At 40.1% G+C, this 15,825-nt stretch overlaps 2 protein-coding genes across 3 annotated transcripts in view; both read left to right on the forward strand.

Moving 5' to 3' along the window:
* MRPS22 (mitochondrial ribosomal protein S22) overlaps window positions 1–15,825 on the forward strand; it is a 403,791-nt gene that overhangs the window by 324,209 nt on the left and 63,757 nt on the right. The gene's annotated exons all lie outside the window — the stretch shown is intronic.
* Window positions 1–15,825, forward strand: part of CLSTN2 (calsyntenin 2) — a 318,016-nt gene that overhangs the window by 131,651 nt on the left and 170,540 nt on the right. For both annotated transcript variants that reach the window (XM_079315409.1, XM_079315410.1), the window contains exon 2: window positions 15,320–15,442. In XM_079315409.1, the coding sequence (XP_079171535.1) occupies window positions 15,320–15,442 (123 nt within the window). The remainder of the gene's footprint in view (window positions 1–15,319; window positions 15,443–15,825) is intronic.

Below are 15,825 nucleotides of genomic sequence, written 5' to 3' on the forward strand. Positions count from 1 at the left end.
GGTTGTGGTCAGGGCAGGAAATGACTGAAGCTGAGCTGTGACTCCATGGGCAGATCTTGTCAAATCTGCCCTGAGCTGAAGGTCTGGGGTAGTTCAGGAGCTCATTCCCAGTGGAATGCCAAGGCCCAGCCTCGGGGGAGCAGTTATTTGTCAGAAACATGGGGCAAAAGGCAGTTCAGAGGACTTTCAGCCATGCAATTCTACTCTAGCTCTGAAGTATTATGGCAAACCTGGGAGTTTGGAGTCATTATATACTTGTTACCTTTAAATTAGCTGCTTAAATTCTTGTTTGACTTGTTGCACCAGTGAGAATGAGATCTGCATGATAATCTTAACATCTCAGTTTTTTATTCAGTTTTAATATTAGCAAGCAACAATGAAAGGAAAACTTGTTGCTGCTGTGAGGTAGGAGGGAGCAGATAAATTAGTTGCTTAGCATTGCTCTATTTGTGATATTGCTTAACTAACAAAGGCCATGCCAAGCAAATTCAAGGACTTTTTTTCCTTGTTGCCCCTCACAATGATACAAGCACGAGGCCTGCATGGTTTTACACTTTGTTATGCAAATGTGCAGTGTAGTATCAGTGCTAAGACTGATGAAAATATGCGCAGCATTTGTTAGGGCAGCTTGCTTGTTATCATTTCCCTGTCATCTGCATCTCGTTAAAATGCATGAACTCATTAAACACACAGGGATAAGGGTGTGTGCTGTGTGTCTGGCAGTGGCTCCCAGGCCATGTTCTGCAGAGCCTGTTCATCTCTCTTCATGTGTGCTGTGTGTCTGGGAGGGCAGTGGCTCCCAGGCCATGTTCTGCAGAGCCTGTTCATCTCTCTTCATGTGTGCTGTGTGTTAGGGAGGGCAGTGGCTCCCAGGCCATGTTCTGCAGAGCCTGTTCATCTCTCTCAGGTCCGGGCCCTGCTGTTCCCATCCTTGCTCGGGTCAGACCCGCAGGGGATGGGGGCAGAGAGCTGCTGCTGGTGCTGCTGGGGAAGATTGAGGGGCATCCTTGATGCAAAGGCAGTCAAGGGACTGCTTGGAAAGGGAAGGTACATTTGAGGGGATGCCAAGTCCCTTCTGGCAGCAGGGCTTTTCCTCCTCTGTGTGTGGGGGCTGCCCATGGGTGAGAGCAGTCAAACCCAGTGGCCCCTTTGGCCTGTTCTTGCTGAACCAGAGCAGGCCTGTGACCCTTGCCAGGCAGGTGACTTTAGTTAATTGAGCTTGTAGATTCTATTACTGACACAAATAACATAACAGACTTTTTTTTTTTTTTTTTTTTTTTTTTTTCCCAAATGCAGGTTAATCTGGATGTTTAAGTGTTTTTGTTTGCTCCCCTGCCTCTTTAATCTGTGCTGTAGCAGTAAAGGTTGATGAGCAGTGTTGAAGATGTGCTGATATAAACACAGCCAGTTGCCAAATGACTGCATCAGCCTTGTTCAATTCATGTTTATGTGATTATGGGGTGTCATCTCTGCATTTATGTAGCTGCAGGCACTTTCCTGGGCTCCCAAGCGTGATCCAAACATTGAAGTAACTCTGCTGGTTTTTGTTGCATTTTAACATACAACAATTTAAATGTTTTTAAGTGTGATTGTTGAGTTACTGTGTGAGGATCTTGAATGAATGAAGTTTCAAAGTCACAAAAAAACCTGGAGTTGTGTGGGTTTGTTTTGGGTTTTATCCAGGACAGGCTCTGCAGTTACAAGTGTGCTTTTAGATCAGATAAAAGTTGTGAATGTTGTACAATTTAGCTGAGGACATGACAGGCCCAGACCTTTCTGCTGTTGCACAGGGGGACATACATGCAGGGTGAAGTGTTTAGAACTTTTATTTATTTGCAAAATGCAAATAAATTAAAAAAGCCTATACCCATTATTTGATTCACTCCTTCTATTGTCCTTTCAAGCACTGGTATCTCCAAATCAGGCAATAAACAACTTTCAGTGTTGACCCCTGAAAAATACTTATTTTTTTGCCTTACCATGGTGTCATTTCTGCATAGCTTCATATTTTTTTGTATCATAATGTCCTATTTTGGAGCCAGAACCTCTTCTTGGGGATGTCAAAAGGAAGAGCAGAACAATTTTCTATTAGCAACCCAAATTTGGTGAGGGCCAAACGTCCTTTGAATATACCATTGAAAATATCCATTGTAATCAATGGATTAAGAGATTATGATTATCAACAATTATTTCTGATGAAAAGAGCCGCAAAAACAGAGTATCTAGAGAGCTCTTATTTAAAATTGGGACATAGAAATTGGCTGGAGTAGTTCCTTTGGGAAGCACAGAAAAAAATTCTCCTTTATGTTACATACATTTTCAAGTAATCACTGGCTATCACCAGGGTGACTTTTTCAATCAAAATATAATGATTCTTTGCTGAGATCTGAAATAGCAGGAAAAATTGAAGTCCAAGTTAAATTCTTGAAAATATGCCCAGGAGGTTTAACCTTTTCTTCAGATTTCATAAGAATGATTTATATAGTTGCATATTTTTATGCCCAAACCTAGTGGTTTTTTTTTTAAGCAGGTTGTAAAAAATATCAGAAATGTGACTTTAGTTAGCTGTTTTTTTGACAGCAGCCCCTAAAGTTCATGTAATAAGCTAGCAGAGCTTTTTTGAATTTTGGTGGATTTTTTTTTTTTTTTTAATGGAAACTTGGTTGCAATCTCCTTTTAAAATTCTATTGCTTGCTCAAATGCAGATATTATATGCATAATGAGGGGTAAAACTGATAGGACATGTCTGTCACTGGAGTAATGAATATGAAATGATCAGTTTGAAATGAATGAACTGTAAAATATATCATTATTGTTCAGTGTTCCATACCTTTCACAATAAAAAGCATGAAATGAAATTTGCAATAAAATGTGTCCCATCTGTGGTACTGTAGGACAAAAGCTGAGATGTCATGGGTCAAAATCATTCATATTAGCAATTCATAGAGGTGGTTGGTAATTAGGAACCAAGTGATGAGGGAAAAGAGTGTTTGATATTTAGTCATCAGACTTAACCAATTAACTTTAAAAAAACCTCAAATGGGTAGAAGATGCAATTTCATTTTTCTTCCATCAGTCTGCCTTTTGTTTGACAAACAAGCTTTTTGGCACTGGCCAGAGCCCTGGAAACTTTTATAGCAGACAGCAGTAATTAGGAAATGATCTGTTTAATTATCAGAGAATACTAATATGTAATTAATAGAAGCTTAGCTGTTTTTGAGATTAGACAGACAGAACTGAATTAGTTTATAGACATAAAGAATGCATCTTATGCAAGTACTCAAATCAAGCTCTTGTGAGCAGTTAATTATACCAGTATTATATAGTACCTGTTTTGGAGGAAAAAGTACTGATTGCATATAGTGTTCCAGTGTTTCTCAAAATCAGATGCTTTCTCCAAATGTGGTGGGCTCAGGGCCCCGTTCCCAGGCTGGGGGTGTGGCAGTGTCACCTGGCGGGCAGCAGGGCTGGGAATGTCACTGAACAGGCAGCAAGGCTGGCAGTGTCACCTGGCAGGCAGTGTCACCTGGCAGGCATCAGGGCTGGCAGTGGCTCTGGACAGGCAGCAAGGCTGGTAGTGTCACCTGGTGAGCAGCAGGGCTGGGAATGTCACCTGGCTGGCAGTGTCACCTGTCAGGCAGCAGGGCTGGCAGTGGCACCTGATGGGCAGCAGGACTGGCAGTGTCACCTTGCTGGCTGTGTCACCTGGCAGGCAGAAGGGCTGGCAGTGTCACCTGGCAGGCAGGCACAGGGCTGGCAGTGTCATCGGACAGGCAGTGTCACCTGGCTCTCAGTGTCACCTGGCAGGCACAGGGCTGGCAGTGGTTCTGGACGGGCAGCAGGGCTGGCAGCAGGGCTGGCAGTGGCACTGGACAAGCAGTGTCACCTGGCTCTCAGTGTCATCTGGCTGGCAGCAGGGCTGGCAGTGTCACCTGGCAGGCACAGGGCTGGCAGTGGCTCTGGACGGGCAGCAGGGCTGGCAGCAGGGCTGGCAGTGTCACCTGGCTGGCAGTGTCACCTGGCAGGCACAGGGCTGGCAGTGGCTCTGGACGGGCAGCAGGGCTGGCAGCAGGGCTGGCAGTGTCACCTGGCTGGCAGTGTCACCTGGCAGGCAAAGGGCTGGCAGTGGCTCTGGACAGGCAGTAGGGCTGTGCTGCAAGGCAGGAGCTGGGGGAGCCCTGTGGCTGCTGGTGAGGACAGCTGCCCAGCAGGAATCACTGCAGCATGTCCCTTGGTTGCCACATGAGTGGGTGAATGTCCCATCCCACAGAACCTGCTCCTCATCCCCTCCTATGGGGGAGCTGTGGCTTGATGAGGTTTTCTGTGAGGAAGAGGAGGAGGTTTTACCATGTGATTTTATATGGTCAGGAAGATTGGTCAGCCTTGACTCAGTTCTTTGTTTCCTGTGGGATCCCCTGTATAGAGTGCCCCAAGTCTAAAAGTCTAAATTTTGCAGGCAGCAGCTACAAATTTTTGAAAAAGGAGAAACTCTAAAAGAAACCTTGGAATGGTACTGACTTTGGCACCTGATGAAAGGCTGTGTGGATTCCAGAAGGCTGGCTTCAGTCATGTTTAATACCAGAAGCAGGGGAAAAGTAACCCACACATTCAGGTGGTCTCTAGGTTTACCTTCCCCTGCTTGGACATCTCCTTCCTCACCTGTTTATGTGATTAAGCTTACATGAGAGGGCCAATTGTACAGGGAGGTTCCTTGGAGTCAAGATTCAGATTTAAGAGGGTCAAGATTTAAGAGAGCTGGAAAGCTGTCTTATGTTGTTGTGGATTTGATAATTTGTTCTCATTCCTAAAGAGGCTGAAATACAAAAAGCACTTTGGTGCTGTCAGTGGATTCATATGGGGACAAGAATGTGCAAGGTCATGGTCCAGCTCTGACTGGAAATCCAGGAATTCTGACTCCTAATGCAGGCAAATTGTGCCACACTTTCACTCCAACCTCCACCTGTACTCAGCATTTCTTTTTTAAATACATAAAGTGGGAATGAGGAAGGAGTACTTGCTAATGTAAGAACTGCATTTTAAAACTTGGCTGTTGGCAGTATGTTTTCTATGTAAATAGACTGATATGTTTCAAAACACTCAGCAATTAGAAGACACTTGAGGATGTTGAGTGAAGAAAGAAAAATAAGAGCCTGTTTTCAGGTTGAAATGAAAAAAAAAGAGGTGAGGGAGTTTTGAGGGAAGAATAAACCATTCAAATAGGATGAGTGATAATTTTAGGTTTAAATCTGTAGAAAAATATACTGAGAGAAAAGATTGCCTTGGAAAAAAGTAATGACTGCATTGATGATGAGTAGATGCATAAAAATCAATTAAATTAAGCACTGTGTTATTAAGTCAGAGCTGTTTATAATCAGAAACAGCATCAAAGCTTAAAAACACAATTTCTTTCTGGCAGTTCCTAGGTCTAGACTCAGCTGTTAAAAGAAACCAAATGAAGTAGAAAAAATTAAAGCGTAGCTAGAATACATCTGAAGAATGCAAAGTAATTATAAAAAGGAGGGTGTCAGTGTGTTTACCATATGGATCCTGTAGCCCATGGAATGAAGGCATCCTCTGCCTTGGAGAGCTGAAACACAGAGGTCTTGACTTAAAATGTGGAACACTCACATTCTCATTGAATTTGGGGGGTAGACAGATCATTATTTGTTTTGGAGTGTATAGAAGATTCAGTCAGGACCACAAACTAGTAAGAGCTGTTGTATGAAAGTGCAAAGAAGTTGGGCTCTGTGAGGATAGAAAGTCAGTTAATAGATTTATTTTGAGGTACATTTTGACTTCTAAGAGACATCTGAACACAAAATAAATACTTTCAACTGGACTTCCTGTTGTGTTTCTGTGTGGTGCCCTTCTGCCTGCATTGCTGGTAGCTATTTTCACACTTATGTTTTTTCTGTGGGTTTGGTCCATGGCTGTTGGACAGGTTGTGATCACTCTGTGACTGGCATTGAACAGAGCTGTGCCACCTGCCTGTGATCAGCTTGCAGTGAACACTGAATGTGACACCTGCAGTCCCCTGTGGTCTGCCCATAATGCACAAATGGTGCAAGACAATCAGAGGATATGTACTCTAAAGGGTTCTCATGCTCCCAGCTCTGGATTTCTGTGCATTTTCATTTTCATTTCCGTGACCTTTCAGCCTCATGAGCCTTTGCCCACACAAACGTGCCTAGAATTTATCAGTCTCTCTCAGTTTCTTGCAGTCCTCCTATTACTCCCTCCTAAAGAGTTGGAGTTCCTTGGTTTTCATCAGGGAATAAAGCATCTCTTCTATAGTGCAGTCACAATTTCAAAACCAACATGGTTCTGTTTGGAAGGAGTGGTGGCCAAATGAAGGAAAAAGATGAGTAGCTTCTTTCAATATCTGCTGGATGAAGTAAAGGACAGGTAATTGGCAGCAATATCTGTCCTATACATGATTAGCTTCTCTCTACTGCAATATCCTCCAGCCCCTGCTGGATGGAAAGCTGTAATTTTAAACAAATAATGAAAAGATGAACATCAATACTTAATTTTTTTAAAAAAGAAACTACTTACCCCTTTAAAATCCATGGCATTAGGATTTATCTCATTTCCCAAGATTTCCAAATGTGTAGGCTTATATGTAGGAGCATAGGATTTCAATGAGATTAAACTTGTGATAGCACTCCAGTCTGTGGCATGAATAAAGGCTACAATTTTTAAAGATTTTATTTTTTTCACTTATTTTAGCCTCATAATACAATAGGGGTTTTAGCTTGGAGTTTTTCAAAACTCAGGTACAGAGTGTTGCTGAAACTCTTGAGACCTAATTGCATAAAATCTAAGATACCTTATATACTTTTAAAAATCTTCAACTCAAGGTACTTTTTATGGAGGAAAACATGCTAATCTGAATGATCAGGTGCTGAAAAGCTTTTGAAAATCTGCTCAGGCAGTGTTAAAATGTCTGTTGTAGCTGCAGTGTTCACTTTAGAGATGTCATAATTGAGACATTCATAGGGAGAAATAGCAGCAATTGGAATTCCCTGGTTTGGGTATTTCAGGCAGTAAGGGGGGTATTACAGATGCAGATTAGTTCTTTAGTTAAACAGGGCATTCCTAAGGCCTGCAGCTCCTCAGTGAGGTCTGTCTTTGGTGCTGTTAGGGGATTGCTCTTGCTTCTGCACAACCACTGAATTTGATTTGTTTTGCTTCCTGTGAAAACACACTATCATGATAAAAATGTTCACTGGAGATCTGTGCATTCCTCAGCATTATGTGAAATATCTGGAATATTTGCAAGGTGTTGGTACCCAGTAAGGGAAACTGCTGGGAGCCCTGGTCAGCTCTGACAGAACTCTTCAGAGCTCACTCCATTCTCATTTATTTAAGGAATAAGGATGAGTGTCAGGTTAATTTAAAATTCCTGCTGTTAATGTTCATAATGGAAAAATAAAACCATGTTCTGAACAACTTTCAGCCCAAGCAAAAGAGATAAAATGTGTAAGATTGGGGCAACTTCATACAGTAAGCCTGGAGTTATTAAATATTGAAGAAAGTTAAACTAAGTTATAGAAGGGTTCAATATTGGGCATCTCAAGCTTTTAAATCTTTTAAAATGAGAATGAAGCTGTTCATGAGGAATTCTTGTTGAATTGAAGATCAGCTTTGTTAAGCAAGATAAGTGAAATGCTTTTTGAGTACAAGTAAATACACAGGAAAACACCTTGTTTGTGACTTTTTTGTGCCCTTGAGAATGAATGAAAACGTTTTTATACTACTGGATACTTTCCCCAAGATTTTAAATGTTTAACTTTCATATCTGAGGATGCCATCAATAAGTGCTGTAATGGATAGCTGTGACTCATCTCCTAATTCCAGTTTTGCTCCTTAGATATGGGACATGTGCAGCTTCCTGCTCTGAATGCTGAGGCATGGACACTGTGGGAGCTCAGAATTCAGGTTTTCATTCTCTGAACTCTGTTTGTTATGGCAGCTGTCAGTAGATAAACTTGTAATGACATGTTGATGAAGGAGTTGAAATGTCTTTTGGGTTAATTAAAATAACTTTCAAGCTTAAAGGCACTTCAAGGCCCAGAGACCACAATTACATGGTCCATGCCCTAAAAGATGGCAACGAGATAGGTTGTAAAGGCTCATTCCTGTATGCATATGAAAATTCAAAAAGTGCTTTTCAGAAATAAGTGTCAGAAGTAAAAAATACTGCTTAAAGTTTTACATCTCAGTATTGTAAGTGGAGTTCTACAAAATTTGCAGCTAGATTGTTTTTTTTCTGAACAGCACTAGTTTGGGTTGAGCAAAGCATTCATGAAGTTCCTGTTAAATGTTTAATATTAATTTGTTCAGTGTTAAGAAGTTTCTGTCCGCCACTCACAAAAACCCCAAACAAACAGATTTACCAGAGAAATAAGCTTATTTCTAGCTACATAAACATCTCAATGTGTCAGAATAAGTACAGAGTATGTTATTTTACTTTAGAAATAGCCAGCAGTGGAGAAATTACTGATATTATCAAGTCTTTTAGGAAAGGCACTTGGTGCTTTTGATCAAATTAGTTTGTAGCTACTAAAAAAAGTCTTCATTTTCAAATGTTCCCCCTTTTTTAATAGAAGAACCAATTTTGTTCTTATATTAAAATGGGATGAGAACTGTCATTATTGAAAGGCCTTCTCTCAGGGGGCAGAGAATCTGTTTATGGGAGAAAACTTGGTGCAGTGTGATTGGTGCAAGGTAGGTTTTGCTGTGCAGCACAATCAAAGCAGTGCCAAGGCATCCACAGGAGCTCCACTGAGTAATTTAATGTTGAGATGCACTGCCCATAGTGTATTGCTCAGTTAAAATGTTCTCCAAAGAGTTCACATCTCATAATCACACATCATAAATCATATAAATTCTGCTTTAACTGATCTTAGTGTCAAAACTCCCATTGCCTTAATTGGGGCAGGAGTTTCACATTATTATTTTATGTAAAAGCACATAAAGCATTATAGTTTAAAGTTGTTATCTAAAAATAAAGCCAGAACATAACTACTGGAATTTCAGTAATCAGGCAGTGGCATCACAGGGAGAGCAACGTGTGTGGGAGAGAATAAATTTCTTCTCTACAATTTGTCGTTGGCAAAGCGTATAAAATATGTCTTATATCTGAATGTTTCTGGAAAGTTTTCAGTGTTTTTGTAGGTAGGGAAACACAGTTCCTCCTGATAGAGCTACTCAGTGGGTTTTTTTCTTCCTAATGCTGAGAAATATTTAATCCTGTAAAATGCAAACATTTTTACTTCTCCTTCTTCACAGCCATTTTCAGTTCCCACTCTTTTCTTAGTTTCTTTTTCCTCAAAAATGTATTTATCCATGTCATTGTTTCCTCTGCCTTCCAGAGGAAGTCTTAAATTCTTTCTCAATCTCCAATCCTAATTTCTTTAGTGACCTAAGCCCCCAGATCAGCCTGTCTTCTGAACATTTTTGTTCTTAGCTGCTACTTTATGAGATTTGGGATTTTGCTGCTGTCTTTGGTTTCTATTCCTGGCTCATTCTGGAAATCCAGGATTCTATCTCAAAACATACCTTGAGGGAATGAAGGTCTCCTGTGTTATAAAGCTACACTAGCACAATCTCTGAAATACTTCACTTACCAGAAACTGGAACTAGTGAAGACTCTAGTGAATTTCTGTTAAGGGTATGAGACTTCAGAACTTCTCACTTGTTCATCAGAAAATGACCATGGCATGAGCCACACTTGTAGTCAAAATCACCTTCTGACCTCACCTTCTCTCAAGTTTCTCCTTCTTGGTCCAGAGCCCAGGGCTGTTAAAGCTCTCCAGAGAGCAGCTCACAGAAACTCATCAAGGGACAAATCGTGGTTTTAGTTGCCATTTCCTTTGAAAGAGCTGAAAAACGAGCCTGAGCTGTGGCCATTGCTCCCAGCAGTGTCACTGTGGTGTTTTTACCCAGGAAAGCAGTGTCCCCAGGGAGGAGTGACCACCAGGGCAGTGGTGTCCAGGGCTGGGGCTTTCCCAGTCGGGGGATCATGCATTGCAGCCATCCTGTGGCAGCTGCATCCCTTGGGAATTGCTGTGCAGCATCACCCAGCAGGGCTCCAGCAGCACACCTTGCTGTGCAAGGGGCAGGCAGGTCAGGCTCTGACATTCTGCAGGAGTTTGTGGGATTTCCTGCATCCCTCAGGCTGCCTGGGCATCCCCAGCTTGTTGGTTCTGAGGGGAAGGTCTTGGATACCTACCCAGGATTCCAGCAGGCTGAGCTGGAGGTCACTGAAGTTAGCAGATGAAAAGACTTAGAGCTGAAAGAGGTGGGAAGAAAACCTAAATATTCTGTCCATTGTTTTGGAATTTACAATCTCATTAAGCTAGAGATGAGAGAACATACTATCAACACAATTAAATGGAAAATAAATCCATTGTGATGTTTAGAGGAGGCAAAGAAAGAAAACATTTGGATTCATAGAGCAATTCTTAACCATTATAATTTGCTGTCTCAGGTTTTAGCTGCCTGAAGTTTAGAAATTGTTAGTTAAATCGACTGACAATATTGAATCTGCCCTGGTGTCAGGAATTAAACCTTCTAATAGTCACTTTTTTTCTTTTACAATTCTTGTATAATGTGTTATTTTTGGATCAGTGACATTTTCTAACTGATTTGAATCAGAAACCATTTGAATTTTGCAAATACCATTGTAGTGTGTCCCTTGTGCACATGCTGCTTCCCACGCACTCCCCTTCTGCCCCCGCCCAAACAAGTGTTGGTCTCAGCTTAGAGAAGAAATGGCTTTGCTGATCAGATGGTGGCCTCATGCATTTTGTCCTTATTGTACTCTGTTATTATAATGCTCCTGCACTGGCAGATCACAGCTGGGTTGCTCCCAGGTGCTGCATTTTGGCTGTAGGAGCGGTGGAAAGGATAATGCAACATAATTCTTTGTGTAATGGAGAAGCAAAAGACAGAGAGCTTTATTTAAAGAAACACTGCACTTATATAGGGTAGTATGTGCAAAACAGAATAGAAAAGACTCATTGGTCCAAGAGGGCAACACCTCTTTGAAAATATGCTTTATGCAAAAAAAAGTCACATTTCCAGGAGGTGTTTAATTATTGTTATAATTTCTTGTCCTTGAGCAGCTTGAGAAAGGGCTGCTTTCTTGGCTCCCAGAATATCCTAATGACACCCAGCCTTTAGGACCTGGAATATTTAATGCACAGCCTGTGATTTCCTTTGGGAAATGCTGTGCATGTTGTGCAGTCCTGAATACACTGGACGAGGTCAGCATGGTTTGGGGGTTCTGAACATCATCTGGGCCTTTCTCTGTATTCCCTCTGTTTCCTGTGGGGCTGTCCTTGCCCTTGAGCACTGCAGTCCTGGGGCAGGTTTTCCTTGGAGGGAGCACAGAGGGACCCTGTTCTGGCACGGTGCTTTCCCTGCTCCCAAGGCTTTGAGCACAGCCTTGGGTGGGACACACCAGGAAAACGCCCTGTGAGACAAATTTCAGTGGATTGACCTCAAGCTGTAATGAAGGAAGATCAACTGCCTTATCCTAGATGCTATAAATTATTTATAGTATGGGTTTCTATGAATGACTAATAAATTACAGAAAGGGAGGCAAGTTTAAAAAAGACAACCCACAGCCATGGTTATCAAAGTCTTAATTAAATATATTTTAATTCATGCAAGCCTTGTACTGATTCCAGCTTCTACCCAGCTAGACAAATGCAAGGAAAAGGAGACAATAAATGCTTCCAGTGAAGATCTTTTGAGAGAAAGACAAAACCTTTTTTTTTTTTTTTTTTTTTTTTTTTCTAGTTTTAGAGTTAATATAAGCATGCTACAACTTAATATGCCTTAAGAGGGAAAAGATATTTTGTATAACTTCTACCTGCTGATTATCCAGCTTATTTGCTCTTTCAGCCTAACTGGCTCTGCTTTTTTAGTCCTGAAAACTTCACATACAAATATGTTTATAGATCTCTTCCATCATCTTTAGCAAATTCAAACCAAAGAGAAGTAGTTTGCCTTTATTTTATAGACTACTTTGAATTTGTAAGCATTATTGAGAAGCACTGAGATATTTTTTAACCATTCCTGACTTTTCCATTTTAAAGATAAAATGAAAAAATCTCATCTTATTTAAAACTTTAAAGAATTCCCAAAAGGATACATGTTAATCTTTAAAATATCCTAATAAACACTGTATGGAGTCAAAATTATGGAAATTATTCAATAGTAGGAATTTTGTTTTTCTTTTCTAGTTAAACATAAAGTTTTATGTAGCCTGAAATGGACAGCATAGTAAAACTTTTTTGTTGTGGTGTTTAAATAAATGCAGTGTTTTTGGAAACCTAAAATCTGACTCACATATCCCAAAGCAGAATCAGTAGCTCAAATAAGACAAGATGAAACACTTTTGAATTTTGAAAATTCTGTTCTTTGGAAGACACTGCATAGGGATGGGAAAATATGAGAGGTTTGAGAGCTATGTTAACCTGTAGATAAACACTGACTTGAACCAGTCTAATATTTTGTAGTTGTCCTTTTGTCTCAGAGTAAGAAACTTAAAATATTTATTGATCATGTTACATATGAAGGTTTTCCTTTAGAATCTATTATTTTCTGAAAGCCTGTGGTTTCTAGAGTTAGTTCTATGGTAACTTTTTACTAGCCTTTAGCAGAGAGAATATAAACAATCCCCCCAGCCAGAACACCAGCTGCTCACCTCAGGATTAGAGATTCCTTATTTTAAAGCAAGTATCCAAAACAGTGTAAAAGGATCAATAATTTTCATTATATGAAAATATTTGAAGAGAGATGATCTGATGCAAAAGAATTGCTTTGCACTTCCAAAGAGTGTGGATGTTTTCTGTTATTTGTGAAATTTCCACACCACAGGTCACACAAAATTTATATATTTTATAGCCAAGATAAGAGCTTGCAAATAATTTGATATTTTATTTTGCTTTTCCTTTTTTCTTTTCCTCTTTCCAATACCAGTGTCTAAGTTCTAAACTGTAGCATTTGTTTGTAATGTGCTTTTCTTTCCCCTGATATAATTTAAGGAGTGATGTTGCTGCCACTGATTTGGCTGCTGTTACTGCTCATTGGACACTAACTGGAGAAAGCTAAGGCACTCACTGTATCCTGAGAGTTCCTTAAGTAAAAGTGCCATCAAAAGTATTCTGTAGGAATCAGCAAGAAGAAAGTTTTGGTGCTTTTGTTTTGGTTTGGTTTGGTTTGGTTTGGTTTGGTTTTTTGGTTTTTTTTTTTATTTGATTGATTATTTTTTAAGAACTCAGACCCTTAACAGAATCAGGAGGAATGAAAAGAATTCAGTGCTTGAAATTTGAGTTCATAAGGAGATTCCTTTTCATGTGAGTTCCTGTTTACAGTTTCCTTATGGCTCAATTGCATCTGCCTGCAGCCAAGGGATGCTGTTTGGCTCAGTGCAGCCTGTGTCCCTCAGAGCCTGGGAGTCACACCTGAGTGCCACTGGAGCACATCTGTGTGTCAGCATGTTTCAGGTAGTTCACCTGTTCTAATAACAAACACAGAATACTTCAACTGCCTTGCAGACCAAAATCCCAAATGCCATAAAAAGCTCTGAAATTGCATCCATCACTTCTCATTTTTCAACATCAACAAGATTTTGGCCTTCATCTATTACATAAACTCACCAATTTCTCCTCTGGCTGTACAGTCATTACAAGATAAAGAGATTTGAGATCCCTGATTTCCATTTCACCTTTCCCTGACACATCCCCAGTTTAATCTTCCTGTTGCTTAGTTATTGCAAAAATGGGCAAAACCAGCTACTGTGAAGATAAGTATGCTTTCTTCTGAAAGAAGATCTACTGCAACACAGAAATGAACTCAAAGCTTACAGATTAGTGCTAGAATATAAAATAATTCAGCTTTAGAAGGATCAGTCTTCCCACGTCCACAGTTTCCTAATGGTCAAACAAAGAAGCAAGAAGGGAAAAGGATGAACTTCAATTTGCCAAAAATGTATTTGTATTCTTTTCTCAAGTAGCCAGTGAAAAAAATAATTTGTTAATTGCTCACAGTTACCTGTGGCCAGAGCCCTCTCCATTGTCTTGGTGGTTTTTGCTGCTTTCTTCATGAGAAGGGAGGATGGTCAGGGGGTTTTAGAAATTACAAGGCATGAAAGAATTTAGGGTTATATCTGTGGATTTAGTTTGATTTTGTAATTATTTTTTTAAATTTTTGTTTCATTTCAAGTGTCAACTCTCCATCTTTGAGGCGATTTCTGTTAACTCACTAGGTATTTTCCTCAGCACCTGGTACACACAGCTAAATAATAGGTATAGAAATTACCTTGCATCTGAGTTTGCTGCAAATGGGGTAGATTTTCCTTGGTGCAGTGCTCCCTAATGCCTGAGGAAGTACATTTCTCAAACTGAAATTCATTTGGCTGTCACCATTGTATTCCTTATGTAAGAGTTCCAGTGACATAACATTCAGATTGTGCCTGCAGGAAGAAACCTCAATTTATAAGCAGAGCAAAGCTAAGCTTCTTGCATTTCTCCCTTCCTTTTTATTTTGTGTCTTCATCCTTTCCAGTCCATAGGAGATGGATGGTATAAATGGAAAAGGTTCAGCAATAACACAGTCTGGTGATGTGGTATAGCCTCTCGTTAAAGTGGTTTGTGGTTTGTTTTTTTTTTGTGATCTTTCTGTTTGCTTCAAGACCAGATATCCAAATATTCAACAGCTGAATTTGAAGGACAGGTGTTTCCAGAAAAACTTCAGATCTCCTGGTTAAATTGTAAAGAAGTGCAGACTTTTATCAGGGATTAAAATGTAAGATGTTTGTTTTCTCTACAATGCCCAGAACACAGAAGTAACTGTAGGTATTGTTTCAAAAATACAAAGGGAGATGGTGACCAAGAGTTGAGTGTTCTCACCCACCATTGTGCTTTGTGTCTTAAGCTGGGTTTCTCTGGATTCCCTTTCTCTGGCATCAGGGCTGTGCAACTGAAAATAATTCCTTCAAAAGTGTCTGAACCTAATTAGGCTAACAGTTTAGAACTCATTAAACATATTTTGCAAATTGCCTTTTTATTTTGGTGTCTTAATTGGAGGGATGTCTGCAACTGTTGGTTTTCTCATCAGTGCAGTACAATGTGGATGTAAATTTTCTTTTGCATTTGAATGTTTATTATGGGGATTTTGTTTGTGGCTTTTGAGTGGCTTAATATTGGAGGTATGTTCAATAATTTCTCTTTATAGATAAAATGAGCTGAATGGATATGAAACACAAACCAAATTAATTAGGCATGTTTTTTTTCTTTTCTAGTGAACAAACACAAACCCTGGATTGAGACTTCGTACCATGGAATCATAACTGAAAACAACGACACTGTGATTTTGGACCCTCCCCTGGTTGCTTTGGATAAAGATGCACCTGTTCCCTTTGCAGGTAGGAATGTCCATGAGCAGCAGCCTTGCAGCCTCTGGACTGCATTTTGCATTTATTGGCATTTGTAAGGAAGGAATTTCCAGTGTAATTAAAGGACACTTGTAAAGGTTGTGTCTGAGTACTCAGGACCTGACTGTTGGCCCACAGATCTTGAAGTGTTTCTTACACTGGATTTGTTGTGAAGCAGAACAGAATAAAGAGAATAATACAGCAGGCACCCACTACAAATATATTTTTAATGAAAATACAATAATTACACAATTACACTTGAATTTGCTTTTCTAGAAATGAATCGTTGCAATTGCCTAAAGTAATAATACATAATTAATTCTGTTCAGCAGTATCAGCCCCTGCTTTCTCTCTTCCTGTTCTGCTCCCTGGCT

Source organism: Erithacus rubecula (assembly GCF_903797595.1).
Source record: "Erithacus rubecula genome assembly, chromosome: 11".
Taxonomy (NCBI): Eukaryota; Metazoa; Chordata; class Aves; order Passeriformes; family Muscicapidae; genus Erithacus; species Erithacus rubecula.